The sequence below is a fragment of the Hibiscus syriacus genome, unplaced genomic scaffold (genome assembly GCF_006381635.1).
Source record: "Hibiscus syriacus cultivar Baekdansim isolate YM2019G1 unplaced genomic scaffold, ASM638163v2 tig00110462_pilon, whole genome shotgun sequence".
Taxonomy (NCBI): domain Eukaryota; kingdom Viridiplantae; phylum Streptophyta; class Magnoliopsida; order Malvales; family Malvaceae; genus Hibiscus; species Hibiscus syriacus.
In genome coordinates, this window is record NW_024062747.1 from 22,931 (window position 1) to 37,508 (window position 14,578).

The following is a 14,578-nucleotide window of genomic DNA, read 5'->3' on the forward strand; positions in this document are numbered from 1 at the left end:
AACAAGACATGTTTATTGCGTTAGAAATTATGCCCTTGGTTGTACATTTTGTCTGTTTTCCTATAAGAGAATTCAGTGGCTTGAGCTGCCACATTTATAAAAAGCAGCAATAAGCTCTACTTGTTTACACCAATATCATAAAATCAAACACTATTAATACACTGTTTTCTGCCAAGTTTGGACCTTGAAGACTATCTATTGAAGCATGTGAAAATGAAATCCCAAACGTTTGTGGACAAAGGTTCTTGTTTTTAAACATAGGTGAGGCCTTCCTTGTTGTACTTGATGAGACCTTGCTGTTTGTACCCTAAAAACATGGGCAATGATATATGGAAAAAGAAAGACACGCCGTGAATCCTTAAATTCATGTATACACGTCGTGTTTGTGTATTTTTCTCGTGTCAATTGTGTAAACCTGAATAACGGTACGCATTATAAAATGGGTTTCAATAATAAACATGAAATACGATTCGTAATGCATTATTTTTGTGTTTAGTAAACATATGTTGTTTTCCCTTCTTTAGCCTGTGGAGGGATCCAATTTTCCCTCCCTTTTTCATTTTGCTTTGTCCCCTCCATTCCATTATTATCAGACCAAACAAAGACAAAAGAGTTGCTATAAACGATAAACAAATGGAATTTCCTTTCTTCTTCTCCTTCTTTTGTATTTTCTTTCTATTATGTACATGTTGCAGTGAAACAATCTACATGAAAGCAAAGGGAAAATTGGGGGGGGGGGGAATGAAGGGCCACAAGGTACAAAAGACATCCTCAAAAAAAAAGTCTTACACATCTAATGATTTTTCCCGCCCATTTCTCCAAATCTCCACTGTCTCCCCCCATAAGCTTTTCAAGTTCGCTTGAATTACCAAGCTGCACTCCGAAAAACTATTCTCGTTTTTGAACTTTCTTGCATTTGGAACACAAGTTTCCGCTGCGTGACACTTTCTGATGACTGATGCTAATGTTCATCAAGTCAAAATGAAACCAGAAAACAGATTGTTCGAAAACTCCACGCCCTATGCAAGACCAATTTGCTTATCACAAAGGGCTCTCATGTATGATTTTATCATTGCATTCAAAGCTCATTGCCAATATAATGTCTAAGCCTTGAAATTTTACATACAATTGTAGGCCAGCAGTTTCTTCAGTAATACATATCAGTAAATCCAATAATATACGACCACAAGCTTCAAAATGACAAAATAAGAAAGTTATTTCAAATTATAAGGACCAAAGACATGCAAACAGAGAAAAGAAAAAGCAGACATGATAGGTAATAAGGCAAGATGACAGCTATTGTTTTTGCCAATAAAATGATATAAAAAACCAGCAAGTGCAAAGATGGTGATGGACTTAAAAGGTTAAATGCTTGGCAGAGCATAACTTTTCGTAATGTCATAGTTAAGGTTGATGGTGGTAAACACTGCCTGCTAGTGGGAATTTGATTGTTGTTCTCTAGGGACTTTTGCTGCTAGTCCCAAATCCTACGCGCAAAAGTAACAAGACAGTTTAGCTTTGCTGTTAGTTCTATTTTCACATGAATTCTGAGATAAAAAGCTAAAAACAATATAGATGTATGCAGAAAAAGAGGCTGCCCTGGATATATGTTCTTTCAGAGCCATACATTCGAAGAATCATAAACCATAGCATATTTGCCAATCTCCCTACTGACCTCCAAAGATGAATCAAAGTGGAATTTAGCAGATACGAATACATCTCTGGTCCATGTTAGAAAACTTGGCCATAAAAGGCAACGAATAAGTTAAGGAACACATATCAGTTGCACATTAAAGAACGCTAACTACCGAATTCGCAAGAGGATTTTTAACATGTTCAACAGTACTAGACTACTAGTTATTATGACCAAGGAATGATTTAACGACGGCTACTAAGAACATCCACAAACATACGATTTAGTGAAGGCAGACGCATTTGCTGGTCCTGAGCTCTACTTCGTTTGAAAGGATGTCGTGGTGATGACGAGACCGAAGGTGTCATAACCCACGAATCATCTGAGCTATCAAAGCTAAAAGATGCATCGATGACACCATTAGGGCTTCTTGGTATTGATTTATGCTTCCTTTTGTGGGCTTCGTTTGTTTTGTTCCGGCTAAGTACCTCCGAGATGAGCTCATAGCAGGCATTTACTTTACCCTGTCGAAAAAAAAAAACCCACAATTGATGGAAAAATCAAGTTCCGAAGTGGCTAGAATAGAGGACTACAAGTAATCATGTACAAACCTCACATGTCTTGAGCACACCAGTTAGCTGTTTCTGATATTCAAGGTGATAGCATGGCTCAACCTCTTTAACAACATGCAGCATTGTTGCAGCAGCTAAGATAGAAGGAACATAAAGCATGAACCTTGAATCTGGATCAAAATCGAATTGGAAACCTAAGTTAGAACTCAAGAAAACAAAAAAAAAACTTTTTGATTAGCAATGGAAACACAAAAGCAGTTCTTGACTACTCTCACCAGTTATGAGGAACAGAAGCAAACGCTCACACCTATAAAGGAACTCCCAATGCAAATTAGTTCTTAATCCAAGCCTCCTTGTAATATGATCAAAGAAGGAAATTGGCGTCACAGGGTTCATCCTCCATTGCAGAGTTGATAACACCAAAAGCTCCATTCTTTGTATGGTCTTTGAATCAAACACGTACTCTGCTTCCTGCACCTAAAGAAGAAGAAAGAAGAAAATTTTCAACTTTAATTACTGAATGAAAACTTCAGAAACATAACTCGGGACTATAATTTCGTTGGCATTTGACACATACTTGGAGGTCTAAAAGAAGCGGCACTTGTGTTTCCTCAACCTTTGCGGCCAAAGACAAACAAGCCACAGCAGCTAATTGTCCCATCCAGGGCTTGTCTTTTTGGAACTTGAAGCTTAAAATGAACCTATCAAAGTAATTAACACCGAGAACCATGGTCAAGGCATTGAACCCGTAGCGTGCCTTGACCTTGAAAATCCAATCCAAGGCTTCTTTACGAGCTGAAACAAAAGACTCATCTGAACAAACGTCAATGTTACCAACATGGGCTTGTTTCTCTTTAGACATTAAAGAGATTAGCTCATCATCTTCCCAGATCAAATCATGTTCATTAAGGAATAAAGGTACAACAAACGCCTTCTTTTTCACAGTTTCAGTTTCAGTTTCAAAAATATAGTCCCCTAAATCTTCTTCTTCACATAACAGCCCATCGAAAATCAATGGTGGGCTTTGAATCTGTTGTTGCTGTGTCTCTTCTGCTTGCAGAGCCATGGCTGTTCAAAGAAACAGCAAATGATTTCTCCTTTCATTATAATGATAATACCATGAAAAACACAACGAATCTCAACCTCATTTTTCACTCTTTCATCAGTAAGTAAACACAAGAAGAGGAAGAGGAAGAGGAAGAGGAAGAGGAAGAAGAAGAAGAGAGATTTTTTTATATAAAAAAAGACAAAAGAAAGAGAAGGTTAGAAAGAGAATGAGAGAGATGAAGTAAGTAAAAGGTTTTATTCACGCTTTGACTCTTTTTCTTTATTTCCTTTATTATTTCCATAGAATGTGGATCATTAGTTCGGTAAAACGTGAATATCAAAGGCTAGGGAGCCTAATATAATATTAAAGAAATATGTTATTAAAAATATTAATATTTTTTAATATTTTTGATAGAGTATTATTTAAAATGTTATTTTTTATTAAAAATATTAATATCAAAAGTTATCTAAAATGTTATTTTTTATAGAAAATGTTAATATTAGAAATATTTATTTTAGATAGTGAAATTAATTTTTTTAATAAAAAATAATATTTTAGATAATACTTTACCGAAAATATTAAAAAAAAAATAATAGCATTTCCGATAGCGTCTTTTCTTAACTTTATATTAGGCTGTAATACACCAGAACTACCCTTTTGAGGAGATGTCTAAGAAAAGACAGTCTAATATAAGACTAAGAAAAAACGTTACTGGAAATGTTAATATTTTTTTAATATTTTGGTAGAGCCCTACTTAAAATGTTATTTTTTCTACCGAAAATATTAATATCAATAGCTACCTAAAATGTTATTCATTTTACCGAAAATGTTAATATCGGAAATATTCATTTTAGGTAACAAAATTAAATTTTTTTGTAGAAAAAAATAATATTTTAGATAACGTTTTACCGAAAATATTAAAAAATAATAGCATTTTCGGTAATATTTTTCTTTAATTTTATATTAGGTTGTCGTCCAACGGAACTACCAGAGTTTTGAGATTAGTTTTATTGGGGTAGTTCTGCAGTACGACACAAGTTAAAGAAAGACGCTACATAAAATATTATTATTTTTTTAATATTTTCGATAGAGCGATATCTAAAATATTATTTTTTTACCAAAAATATTAATTTATCTACCTAAAATAAATATTTATAATATTAATATTTTTTGATAAAAATAATATTTTAGATATCGTTGTACCAAAAATATTAAAAAATCTTATATCAGAGTGCTTTTTCTTAGAATACAATTATAAATGGAAAAAGGTTTTGTCTTTCTTCAAATCCTGGTCTTTTATTATTATTATTATTATTATTATTATTATTATTATTATTATTATTATCTGCATCTGTGTTCACTTGTCAACTTTATCGTAAGCAGTCACAGTCAATCCTATTCCATAGTTTTTTTTATTATTAATCCTTTCCATAGTTGAACAATTTGTTTGAAGCACATAATTAAGCAGGCAGGGGCCATTTTCAAACAAGAAAAAGCGAGGAAACCAACAACACAAAAACAAATGTTCATATCCTTTAAAATGAAAAAAAAAATTATAACAAAAACTTCAGTTTTACTTTTCCTCCTTTAAACCACAGCTCTCATGGGTTTCTGTTGATGGATTGGAAATTAGGGTGGAAAATAATTGAATTTTAGTATTTGCATCTTTTATTTCACTTTCATACCTTAACCAATGCATGTTCTTGGGGGAGGGATAATATATACAAGCTCCATCAACTTCATTTATTTAATAAAAATTATTCTTTAAATTTGAATTGATTCCAAACTATTCATTCCATTTTATTTTTATAGATAACATAAATGATGTATAATTTTTATATATGAAGTAATAGTAATATTAAATTTAGAGGGGAAAGCTGGTTGCACATTTGGCGCCGAGTAAAAAAAAAATTAGGACAGTTCCACGCACACATTCCTCGAGTTTTTCCATGAAAATTTATTTAAAAAAATATTATTATTTATGAGGACAATTTCTTAAAAAAAATATCTATGCAGACTTAAATCTTTTGAAAAGATTAAAAAGAAATTTAAAGGGAAAATGAAAGCTATGGGCAATTTTGATACTGATTCGTATTAACAATTTCTCATACCTTATTCATACAGAAGCGTATCAACAATTTTGCCTTTTCTCTAACTTTGTTCCGAAACCACTTTCATATCGATTTACGTGGCATACACATTCTTTTAACAGCGACTACATTTCAAGGGGCCGGAACTTTAATGAATGCGAGTTCAACGCGCCAATTATCGAGGGTCTTTTTAAATTTAAGAGGGCTGTAAAGCGTTTGACCGTTTAAAATAAAACCGGGATTTGTCTTGTTCGGGGTTGAAAATGGAGGTTTGGATTTTCTTTATTACTGGGAAAAAGTAAATTTAAATATTTTACTAAGGGGAGGAGGAAGAAAACGTCAGGGAGTGGTTACTTTGAATTAGTTAATTTTATTTTAGAATTAAATATAATAAAAGAATATACTTTTTAGACCAAAAATATTTTTATCTTAAATTGAAAATTATTTTTTTTACTTTAGTGACATCTTAGTTTAGTCGGGAAAAATGATTGATTCTTAGTATAAATATTTAACCAACTATCAACAATACTCAATTCGATTCGAAAAATTATTTTTCAACTTTATTTTATTTAAAAAAATTGATAATTTAACTTTGAGTTGTAATTTCATAAACTCAATTTAAAAAAAATTCAAGTTTAAATCGAATTGTAAAATAAACTCGAATAACTAAAATTTTTAGTGATTAATGGATTAATTTTTAAATTTGAGTCAAGTCCCTTGACTTTGTATAATATATATATATATATCACATATGAAAAAAAATATGAAGAAATATATATGTATTGTATATGGTTAAAAACTATTTAAATTTGAATCAAATAATATTTTAATATTATAAATATTTATAATTAAATTTAAACATAAACTCGAAAATTTAATTAATCAAATTCGAATGGATTTAAATTTTATAAACTCAAATCAAAAAAATTTCAAGTCAACTTTAATTTATAAAATAAGACTCGTTAACTCGAATAATTCAAAAAAATTTAACTCAACTTGACTCGATAGAACGATCACCCCTATAACCAACAACTAGTATTAAATTTTTATAATGAAATACGGTGAGCTAGTATAATACTATTCCCATCGCATTATTATTATTTTTTTAATTTAGGCTCTTAAAGAATAAATTTATGTTGCTACCAGTGCATTTTAAGAGGGTATTTAATATTCTTAAATATAAATGTATATAAAAGTATCATTTCATTTTGAAAATTTTCTCAAACTTGGCCGGTAATTTAAAGATTTACATCAACGACGAAATAAGGTTGGTTACTGTCCCTTTGTTTTACAATCCTAATTAACATCAATAATTTTATTTTACGTACGATTAAGTTTGAGATTTGCAATGTAAATATGGTTGTCAACAGTTAACAGGCTTGTAATTATCCTCTCTTTTTTTTAATGCAAATGGCCTAAACCTTTTGCATAATCAACCTTTTTCTTACTGTAAAAAACATTAATTGATCATTAAAAAAACAGCCAAAAGGAGCAAAATGTTCTGAGATTGTCTTTAAATTAATCATATCCTTTTCAGTTTAAAGAGAATATTTGCAGTAAATATATAATTTCCCGTCGTTTCCAATGTCTTTTAATTTTTTTTCAGGAAAAAAAGAAAAGGGTTTGGTTTGGACTTTGGAATCCATTTTTTTCTTTGTCAGCTTTCTTTTTACTCTTTACATTATACGCTCTCTTTTAAATATATGTTAGCGAAAAAAATATACTAAATTTTTAACACATAAACTTTTGTATATACAGCTGATGACAAATACATAACAGCTAACCTTGCCATTATTTCTACACGTTGTCAATCATGGTTGATCCATTGTAGTGTCACCGTCTGATCAATTCCGCACATTAATTTGTCATCATTTAAAAAACCCCTCAAGCACCAACGGACCGAAGGAGATGTCTCTTTTTTAAAAAATTTATATTATCTCAAATTTTAGATTTTTTTCTTTAATAATTTACTTTTATCCTAAAATTTTATAAGATTATTCTCGTAACATAAAATTATATGTTCATTCTTACTTATAAGATTATTTGAAGGAACCATTAAAACCTATACCCAATCATGAATCATACCTACACTCACGGATATTTTGTTTGACTGAAATGTTAAAAGAAAAATGCAAGGTTTATAATATTATATATCGAATGTTGACTATCCAACTACACGTCGACATGTTTATAAACAACCACAATGGCATGTTGTTTTGTAAAGGATGAAAATAATGAAGCATGATTGCATGTCAAAGAGGCAATGAATTGGTTTGGGATCAATGGCTGTAATCATGGCATATTAAGGTTTTTTCGCTAACATATTTGCACAACATCATCATTAAACACGTAGACTTGAAAAAGGAATGCCCCAAAATGTGTCTATATCTTTGTGTTAGTCAATGGTGAAGATTTTATCATCCATTTGACGAAATTCAATATTAAATCTTAAATTTTAATGCCTAATTAATAAACAATTTAAATTATTAACTAAGTAAAATTTGTTTTTGTTTGAGCAAAGTGTTGATATATTTTTATTGCATGTGATTTAAAGCTATAAGCAATAACTTTCTTTCATAACAAATTTTTAGGGTAGGATATATGTTTAATACTTAGACTTTTACTTTTGTTTCATTTTGGTACTTAAACTTTATTTTATTTCAAAACCATACTTAATGTTTAATTTAGGTTTTATTTTGCTATCAGTTGTTAAAAACTTAATGGTGATGTTGATGTGTCACCACAAAGTAATGTTATGTCATCATTGAAAAAAATATCACATCAACGGTTCTGTTAATTTTTTAATAGTGAGGTATTAAATTAAAACATAAACTAAACGTTATGCATGATTTTGAAAAAAACAGTTTGAGTGCCAAAATAGAACAAAAGTAATAGTTTAGGTACTAAATGTGTACTTCATCCAAATTTTTATTAACCCTACTTTCTCAAATCGTATGAGCCACCAAAAAGCCTAGGATTGGCCCAATTTAAGTTATACTCAAACAGCCCAATAAACAATATGCCGCATTAATTACCCATTCTCTTCATCTATTAAGCTCAATTAGAAACTAACATGATTATATATATAATTTTTTTTTGTGTTTTTTTTCCTCAAAAATAATTTTTTTTTGATATTTACTTACAATGAAAGAAAATAAGCAACGAAATTTCGTTAAATTGTAAAATCAAACTAAAGAAATTATGTAATAGAAAACGGAACGATGGTGTGACTAAATTTAGTCATACGAAGAAGACATTTAATTCTTGAACTTTTTGAGTTATTTACTCTTTGGGTACCTTTATTTTATGATTTCAATTTATAATGTAGCTTGTACTTTTGGCAGTGCACATTGTATACTTTCATTTGTCAAACTAACTGATTTTAGTATATAAAAAATTCACCATTAAGAGATTCATTAATTGATCTAGCGGTTAAAAAAGTTCATATTATCTCATTTTGTGTGGGTTAGAATTCTAATATTTACATTGATATTGTAATATCTTCTACTTAATAAAAAAAATTCACTATTAATATATGTGATAATAATCCCAGAAATATTATTTCACAATTAACATTAGTTTATAATCTAGAATGAATCATTAACAAAAGTTATCTGATATAGTAATATCATTTTTATGAGATTTAAATGTGTCAAGTTTATATACTCTTTGTAAAATTAAAATTTAATTTCTTATTTTTAAAATTTAGTTTCTCTATTCTTTATATTGTAAAAATCAAGTTCAAGCATCAATATTATTAAAATTATGTCATTAAATTTGAATAAATTATAATTTTATTTTATTTTCATGATTTTTATGTTAATATTTTTTTATTTTAATTTATATATCGACGGATTCAATAAAAGAATTTTAATGATATTATACATTGGTCTCGAATTTTTAAACATTAGAGTAGAAAGTAAATTATTGAAAATAAAAGTAAGAGGATTAAATCCAAATATACAAGAGTATATGGTCTTGGAACATACTTAAACCTTTTATTAAATTTCAATAATCGCAAAAGACTATTATTAGATATAAAACGAATTTTAGGACCATATTTGATATTTAACCATTTAAGTCTAGGATAGAGTACACAAATGGTCATTCAGTTACACAGTGTTGCTTTGTTCATTCATCTAACTATTAAAAGTTATAAAATGATCTTTAATTATAGGGTATTGTTTTGTTGAATCCTCAAACTAGTAAAAGTTACAAATGCTCACCCGATTATTCATATGTTTTAAACTCATCATTTTTCATTAAAAATTTGACAATCATTTGAGTTTTAGGTTAACATGCTAACTGAGATATAATAAACTTATATTTTAATGATGTCTATCGAAATTAGTGTTGCTTTCAAGCACTAACTCTACAACATAATATTTCAAGTACTAGTTCAACGACATAATGTAAATGAAGATTTGTTCCATACAATACAACTCAAATAGTTCTAAGATCATGTTTTATTATATCTTAGTCAAAATGTTAATGTCCATCTCAAACGATCGTCAATTTTTTAATTAAAAAAGATAAGTTTGAAACATATAAATTGTCAAATGATCATTTATAACTTTTAATAATTGAAAGACTCAAAAAACAATACCCTATAATTACAGGATGATTTTATAACTTTTAATAAGTGAAAATTCAACAAAATGACATTTTATAATCGGATCATTTATGTACTTTATTTTATGATTAACTATTCCCTTCGTTACTGCTCGATTTGAACAGACCCGGTTGAACCGCCTACTCTCATCCCTCATCAGTCATCAGACATACCGCCGCCAAGTTTCCTTCTGTAATTTTTGAAAACCTAAACATAATTTGGATAGTTGTCATTGAGTCATGAGATTTTGAGCTCTCTGTTTTCTGCTTCTTTTAGTTCGTTATCACTCTGCTGTATTTGATTTTATGTTTTCAATCCCACCTGTTACTCTGTCTCATCTCATACTCTTATTTGTTTGGTTTGTGGAGAAGCATATATTTTTTAAAAGCTATCGGTTACCTTATTGCTTCTATTTCTACACATCTACATGTGGCCGCGATCCACTGCTGTTGTGAAATTCGTTCAGACAACTATTGAGGTCTTCATCGGTGGTGGACAGCGCCGATACTGCGAAATAGCTGCCCGCGACACCACTACCCTGCCGTTATTTGAAACCCTTTACGCCTCCTTCAGTCCCTCCTCTCTTTCGTGGATTCCTAATGGACGAGAAACTCGAAACGGCTGAGAAGAAGGTAGGGTGTTTCGACGTAATTTTTTTTATTTATATTAGTTATTGCAGCAAGCATTGCATTTTGTTTCGTTCTGTTTGCTAAATTGGATTTTGTAATTCTTTTGGTTTAGCAAGTGGATTAATCGAAGTACTTACTTTTGAAGTATAACGTTACATTTTTACTTGAGCTCAGTTTTTATGAACAGATTCTTGTTGAAATCGTGAAGTTAGTTCAAAAGCGAGGACTGGAAGGCACACAAGGAGGATGGTAGGATTTTTTGAGAAGTTATGACAAAAAATTCGGTGCTTCTTTGAGTGATCCTTCGAGGCGGACCAATGATGTCTTAGTATCGTTTCTTAAGACATTTACTAAAAAGGATGATTTGAAAGTAAATTCATGATTGCATATTGTTTTCAATTACTCTATTTTTTTGGTAATCTTGGTTTGAGGATGCTAATGTTATGTTTTTTCCCTCTCACTTGCTTGTTTGCAGCTTTTCTCTATAGTTTTGCAAAGTCATTCAAATAGAAACATAGTGGAACAATTTAGAAAACAATCTTGGGACATCGAATCCCCTGAGCAGGTATAATGACATTTTTCTGAGGAAATTCATATCTTGATTAGCTTTGTAGTGCTATTTTGTAATTGGTCTAATTGGTTATGTGGCAGTGCAGAGTCTTGTTCGTTTAACTCTGGAACACCCCCAATATCTACTTGATTATGCCTTCCCGACAGTGGATGAGGTTAATTACTGTTATCTCTTTTTGGTTTCTGCTTTAACCTTGTTTATGCTTCTATCCATCCTTCAGAATCCTGATCGGTTATAATAAACTCAGGGATGGATTGTTACCAAGCCCCCTAAAAAATCTCAGGCGATGAAGTCAAATGCAATGATTGCTGTTGATTGTGAAATGGTTCTCTGTGAAGATGGCACTGAAGCATTGGTGAGAGTTTGTGCTGTAGATCGTGATTTACAGGTATCAAGCGTAATTTCTTTATAGAATTATAAAAAAGGGGGACCTTTGATACTGCAGCATCTTAATGTAAACTAGTTTTCGATAAACCACCTCAGAAGAATATAAAACTTGCTATGTACTTTCCTCTTCCATGTTTCTAATTTGGCTATTGTACCCTCAAGTTACTTCAGCTAAATGCACTTAATTGGTATATATCATTTATTTATCTTTTTCTATCTAAAATGATTTTTTTCCGGCTGCGTTTGGTCTTTTTTCAGATCAAAATCGATCAACTTGTGAAACCAAACAAAGCGGTGTCTGATTATCGGACTGAGATAACTGGAGTTGCAGCAGGAGACTTGGATGGTGTTACTTGTTCAGTAGCTGACATACAGGTATGGAATGGCTAATCTTTATGTTTCTTGGACCTCCTTCAATGTTTGTTTATCTGAGCTATGGAACATTTCATAGAAATCCATGAAGAAACTGTTATCCGGTGGAACTATTTCAGTAGGACATAGTTTGCACAATGATTTGCAAGGTATGTTGCATAATGGCTAAAAGTTTGATTTCATTTTATGGTGGAACCAACTGCCTATTAGGTCTTGGTTATGATTCCTTTCTCATCCTTCAAATTTTGCTGTTTTCTTTATACAGTTTTAAAGATAAACCATGCAAGAGTGATTGACACCTCATATATCTTCAAATATTCGGATGCACCTATCCTTAGAAAACCATCTTTGAATAACTTATGCAAGGTAAGTATTAGTAGTTTATTTTTCTTTAAAATAATAATAATAAAAAGCACATTTTTTGTGGGAAAGAACCAGAAATGCTGCATGTGTTGTTTGTGCATGTTTCACATCTTTTAGATTAAATGCTGCATTGCTTTTCCTTTTTGGCTACTCAAATTAAGAACTCATATGTTTAGGATGTTCCATGAATGAGTTATCAATAAAAATATTAATATTTTTGAGTTCTGACTATTTAACTACAAACTATGTTACCCTCCCTTTTCATTTTCCCTGAAGTAACTGTATCTGACACTTATTTGGATATGAGTATTGAGGTATAACCCTCCAAAATATATGGATAAAGAATGAATTGAGCATAGCCGTAGCAACTCTTTCCGTGTCTGGGTAACCAGAATTAAGAGTGCTTTGTTCTTAGTGAAGAACTTGCATGGTGCTATGGAAAGTGAAACCTACTGGTAGTTTTAGATGCTTGTTTTAGGTTTTAACTTTCTGTGCATTGTTTTTACAGTCTGTACTGGGATACGAAGTTCGAAAGCCAGGTGCTGCTCATAATTGTCTAGATGATGCATGTGCTGCAATGAAACTGGTTCTTGCTAAGCTAGAGCGTGGTGAAATCACCCTGGTTCTAGATGTATGGAGTTTGACCGCTGGTTATCTTTATTTTCAATTGTTTATCATTAACATCTACGCATATCTAGTTCTTTTTCCTCTCATTTTTTTTTGGAAAACCTGGCACCTGAACCGGAAAGGGAGAAGCTACTACTCCACAAAATACCAGTCAATGTTCGTAGAGAAGAAATTTCCAGAATCATTCCTGGAGCTGTTGCAATTGAACCAAAGGTTGATTATATCTTCTTTCTTCTTCTCTTTAGAGGTCCTTGGCTTAGCTTTTCTTTACGCGGATTTGTTTCATATCTTATGTTTAAAAGATTGAGACTAGTGAAGAGATGTTTTCTCTTGAGATATTCCCAAATACTCTGATAAACTGCACTTCTGTGGCACTTGAAAGTTGAGCTAAATTCTTAAATCTCAAATAACCCTTTCATTACAGAATCTGTTCTTGTTTCTTTAATCGTCAATGACATGGATCTTGAGACTAGTGAAGAATTGGTCAGACATGGGTCTTTGAAAAGCTCTCTCCCATCAAGCTTCCTTTTTTCATTTATCATTGCCAAGTTTCTAATATGGTGAATTATTTGTTGGCAGCCATCTAAAAAGCTTCAAGGTCGTCATTATTCTGCATTTGCTGTCTTTAATAGTCCTCCAGAAGCAAGCCAAGCATATGAAAATATGGATGGCGAAGAAGAGAAGGTGCATATTTTTTGAACTACCCTGGTTTTTCATTCACAGGGCCACAATTTCTTCACGATATATCAATCATCAAATGTTCATTCTGCAGCATTATGATGTTCTTCGTTGTGATGAACATTTTATGAATGTCGATGCCATCAATGGGAACACCCTTTTGTGTCTTTAATGAAGTGCTAACTTTGGGTCCTTTTATCTCTTATGTCAGGATTCATCCGGACTGCCTCAGAAACTAGTTAACTTTCAGTTTGGTAATGGAAAAAACGCTAGTATATACATCCGAAAAATGGCACAGGACCATTCTCATCGTGAAGTTTGGTCGAATAAAAGAGCATTTGAGGGCGAGGAAAAACTGATCAAATCCAAAAGGTTGAAGACGGACGAGGAAACAGCTCATGACAATTCTCTTACCGAAGTTCCGTCAAATGAAAGAGCAAAGGAATCGACCGAATCCACAGAAGTGGAGACAGATGAAAAAATCGCAGAGGAGAAAATTGCGGAGGAGACGAAGGAAAATTCCAATCAGCCTGATGAGCACTTAAAAGAGATGGAACGATTGAAGCAAGAACTGAAGGAAAAAGATGCTAAAATTGTGCTGCAGGAGAAGATGATATCTAACCTTGTAAAGAAGGTTGATGAAATGAAAAAGGGTCTTAACAGAAAGAAATAGGTTCAACTCATTGTCATCGACTATTGTTTTTTATAGTCTCACTTATGCCCGGTACGTTGCAAGTGTTGTGTTCAGTTTTGCTGGAGTTGGGAACGCCATGCCTTTTGCCTTGTGGAATTAAATCAAACTGTCTTCAAACACGTCTCATCAGATTTTGCAGAATTTTATAATTTCATTGATCAAATTATAAATTGATTTTTAAACTTTAGAATATTTTAATTGGATATTAAAACTAAAATATTATTTTATTAGATTTTTTCCAGTTTAATAATTCCTTTCACTTAATCTTTAAACTGATTTTTTAAGCTTTAGCATAATTTTTT

At 31.4% G+C, this 14,578-nt stretch overlaps 2 protein-coding genes across 3 annotated transcripts; one reads left to right on the forward strand and one right to left on the reverse strand.

Annotated features, from left to right (window-relative positions):
- Positions 1-1,699: 1,699 nt before the first annotated feature.
- Positions 1,700-3,399, reverse strand: LOC120126975 (cyclin-D3-3-like). 2 transcript variants are annotated; one of them, XM_039144999.1, is made up of 4 exons: positions 2,783-3,399; positions 2,481-2,682; positions 2,245-2,339; positions 1,700-2,157 (listed from the first exon to the last, which is right to left on the reverse strand). In XM_039144999.1, the coding sequence occupies exons 1-4, from the start codon at positions 3,269-3,271 to the stop codon at positions 1,879-1,881; spliced, it is 1,065 nt and encodes a 354-aa protein (XP_039000930.1). In that variant the 5' UTR covers positions 3,272-3,399; the 3' UTR covers positions 1,700-1,878. The 2 variants fall into 2 exon arrangements, with proteins under 2 accessions (XP_039000930.1, XP_039000929.1); XM_039144998.1 differs by having other exon boundaries at positions 2,245-2,375.
- A 6,969-nt stretch (positions 3,400-10,368) lies between these two features.
- On the forward strand, positions 10,369-14,361 carry LOC120126770 (small RNA degrading nuclease 1-like). The gene is given in 12 exon segments (XM_039144866.1): positions 10,369-10,587; positions 10,772-10,954; positions 11,060-11,149; positions 11,241-11,309; positions 11,403-11,543; positions 11,801-11,917; positions 11,994-12,063; positions 12,180-12,280; positions 12,786-12,910; positions 13,012-13,117; positions 13,484-13,588; positions 13,794-14,361. Coding segments are annotated over 12 exon segments (1,602 nt in total). The 5' UTR covers positions 10,369-10,554; the 3' UTR covers positions 14,256-14,361.
- Positions 14,362-14,578: the final 217 nt, after the last annotated feature.

Coding starts and splice junctions, on each gene's coding strand:
- LOC120126975 (XM_039144998.1), bottom strand. CDS start 3,271: ATGGCTCTGCAAGCAGAAGAGACACAGCAACAACAGATTCAAAGCCCA. Junction 2,376..2,480: donor GCTTCTGTTCCTCATAACTG/GTGAGAGTAGTC, acceptor ATTTTGATCCAG/ATTCAAGGTTCATGCTTTAT. Junction 2,158..2,244: donor GTGTGCTCAAGACATGTGAG/GTTTGTACATGA, acceptor TTTTTTCGACAG/GGTAAAGTAAATGCCTGCTA.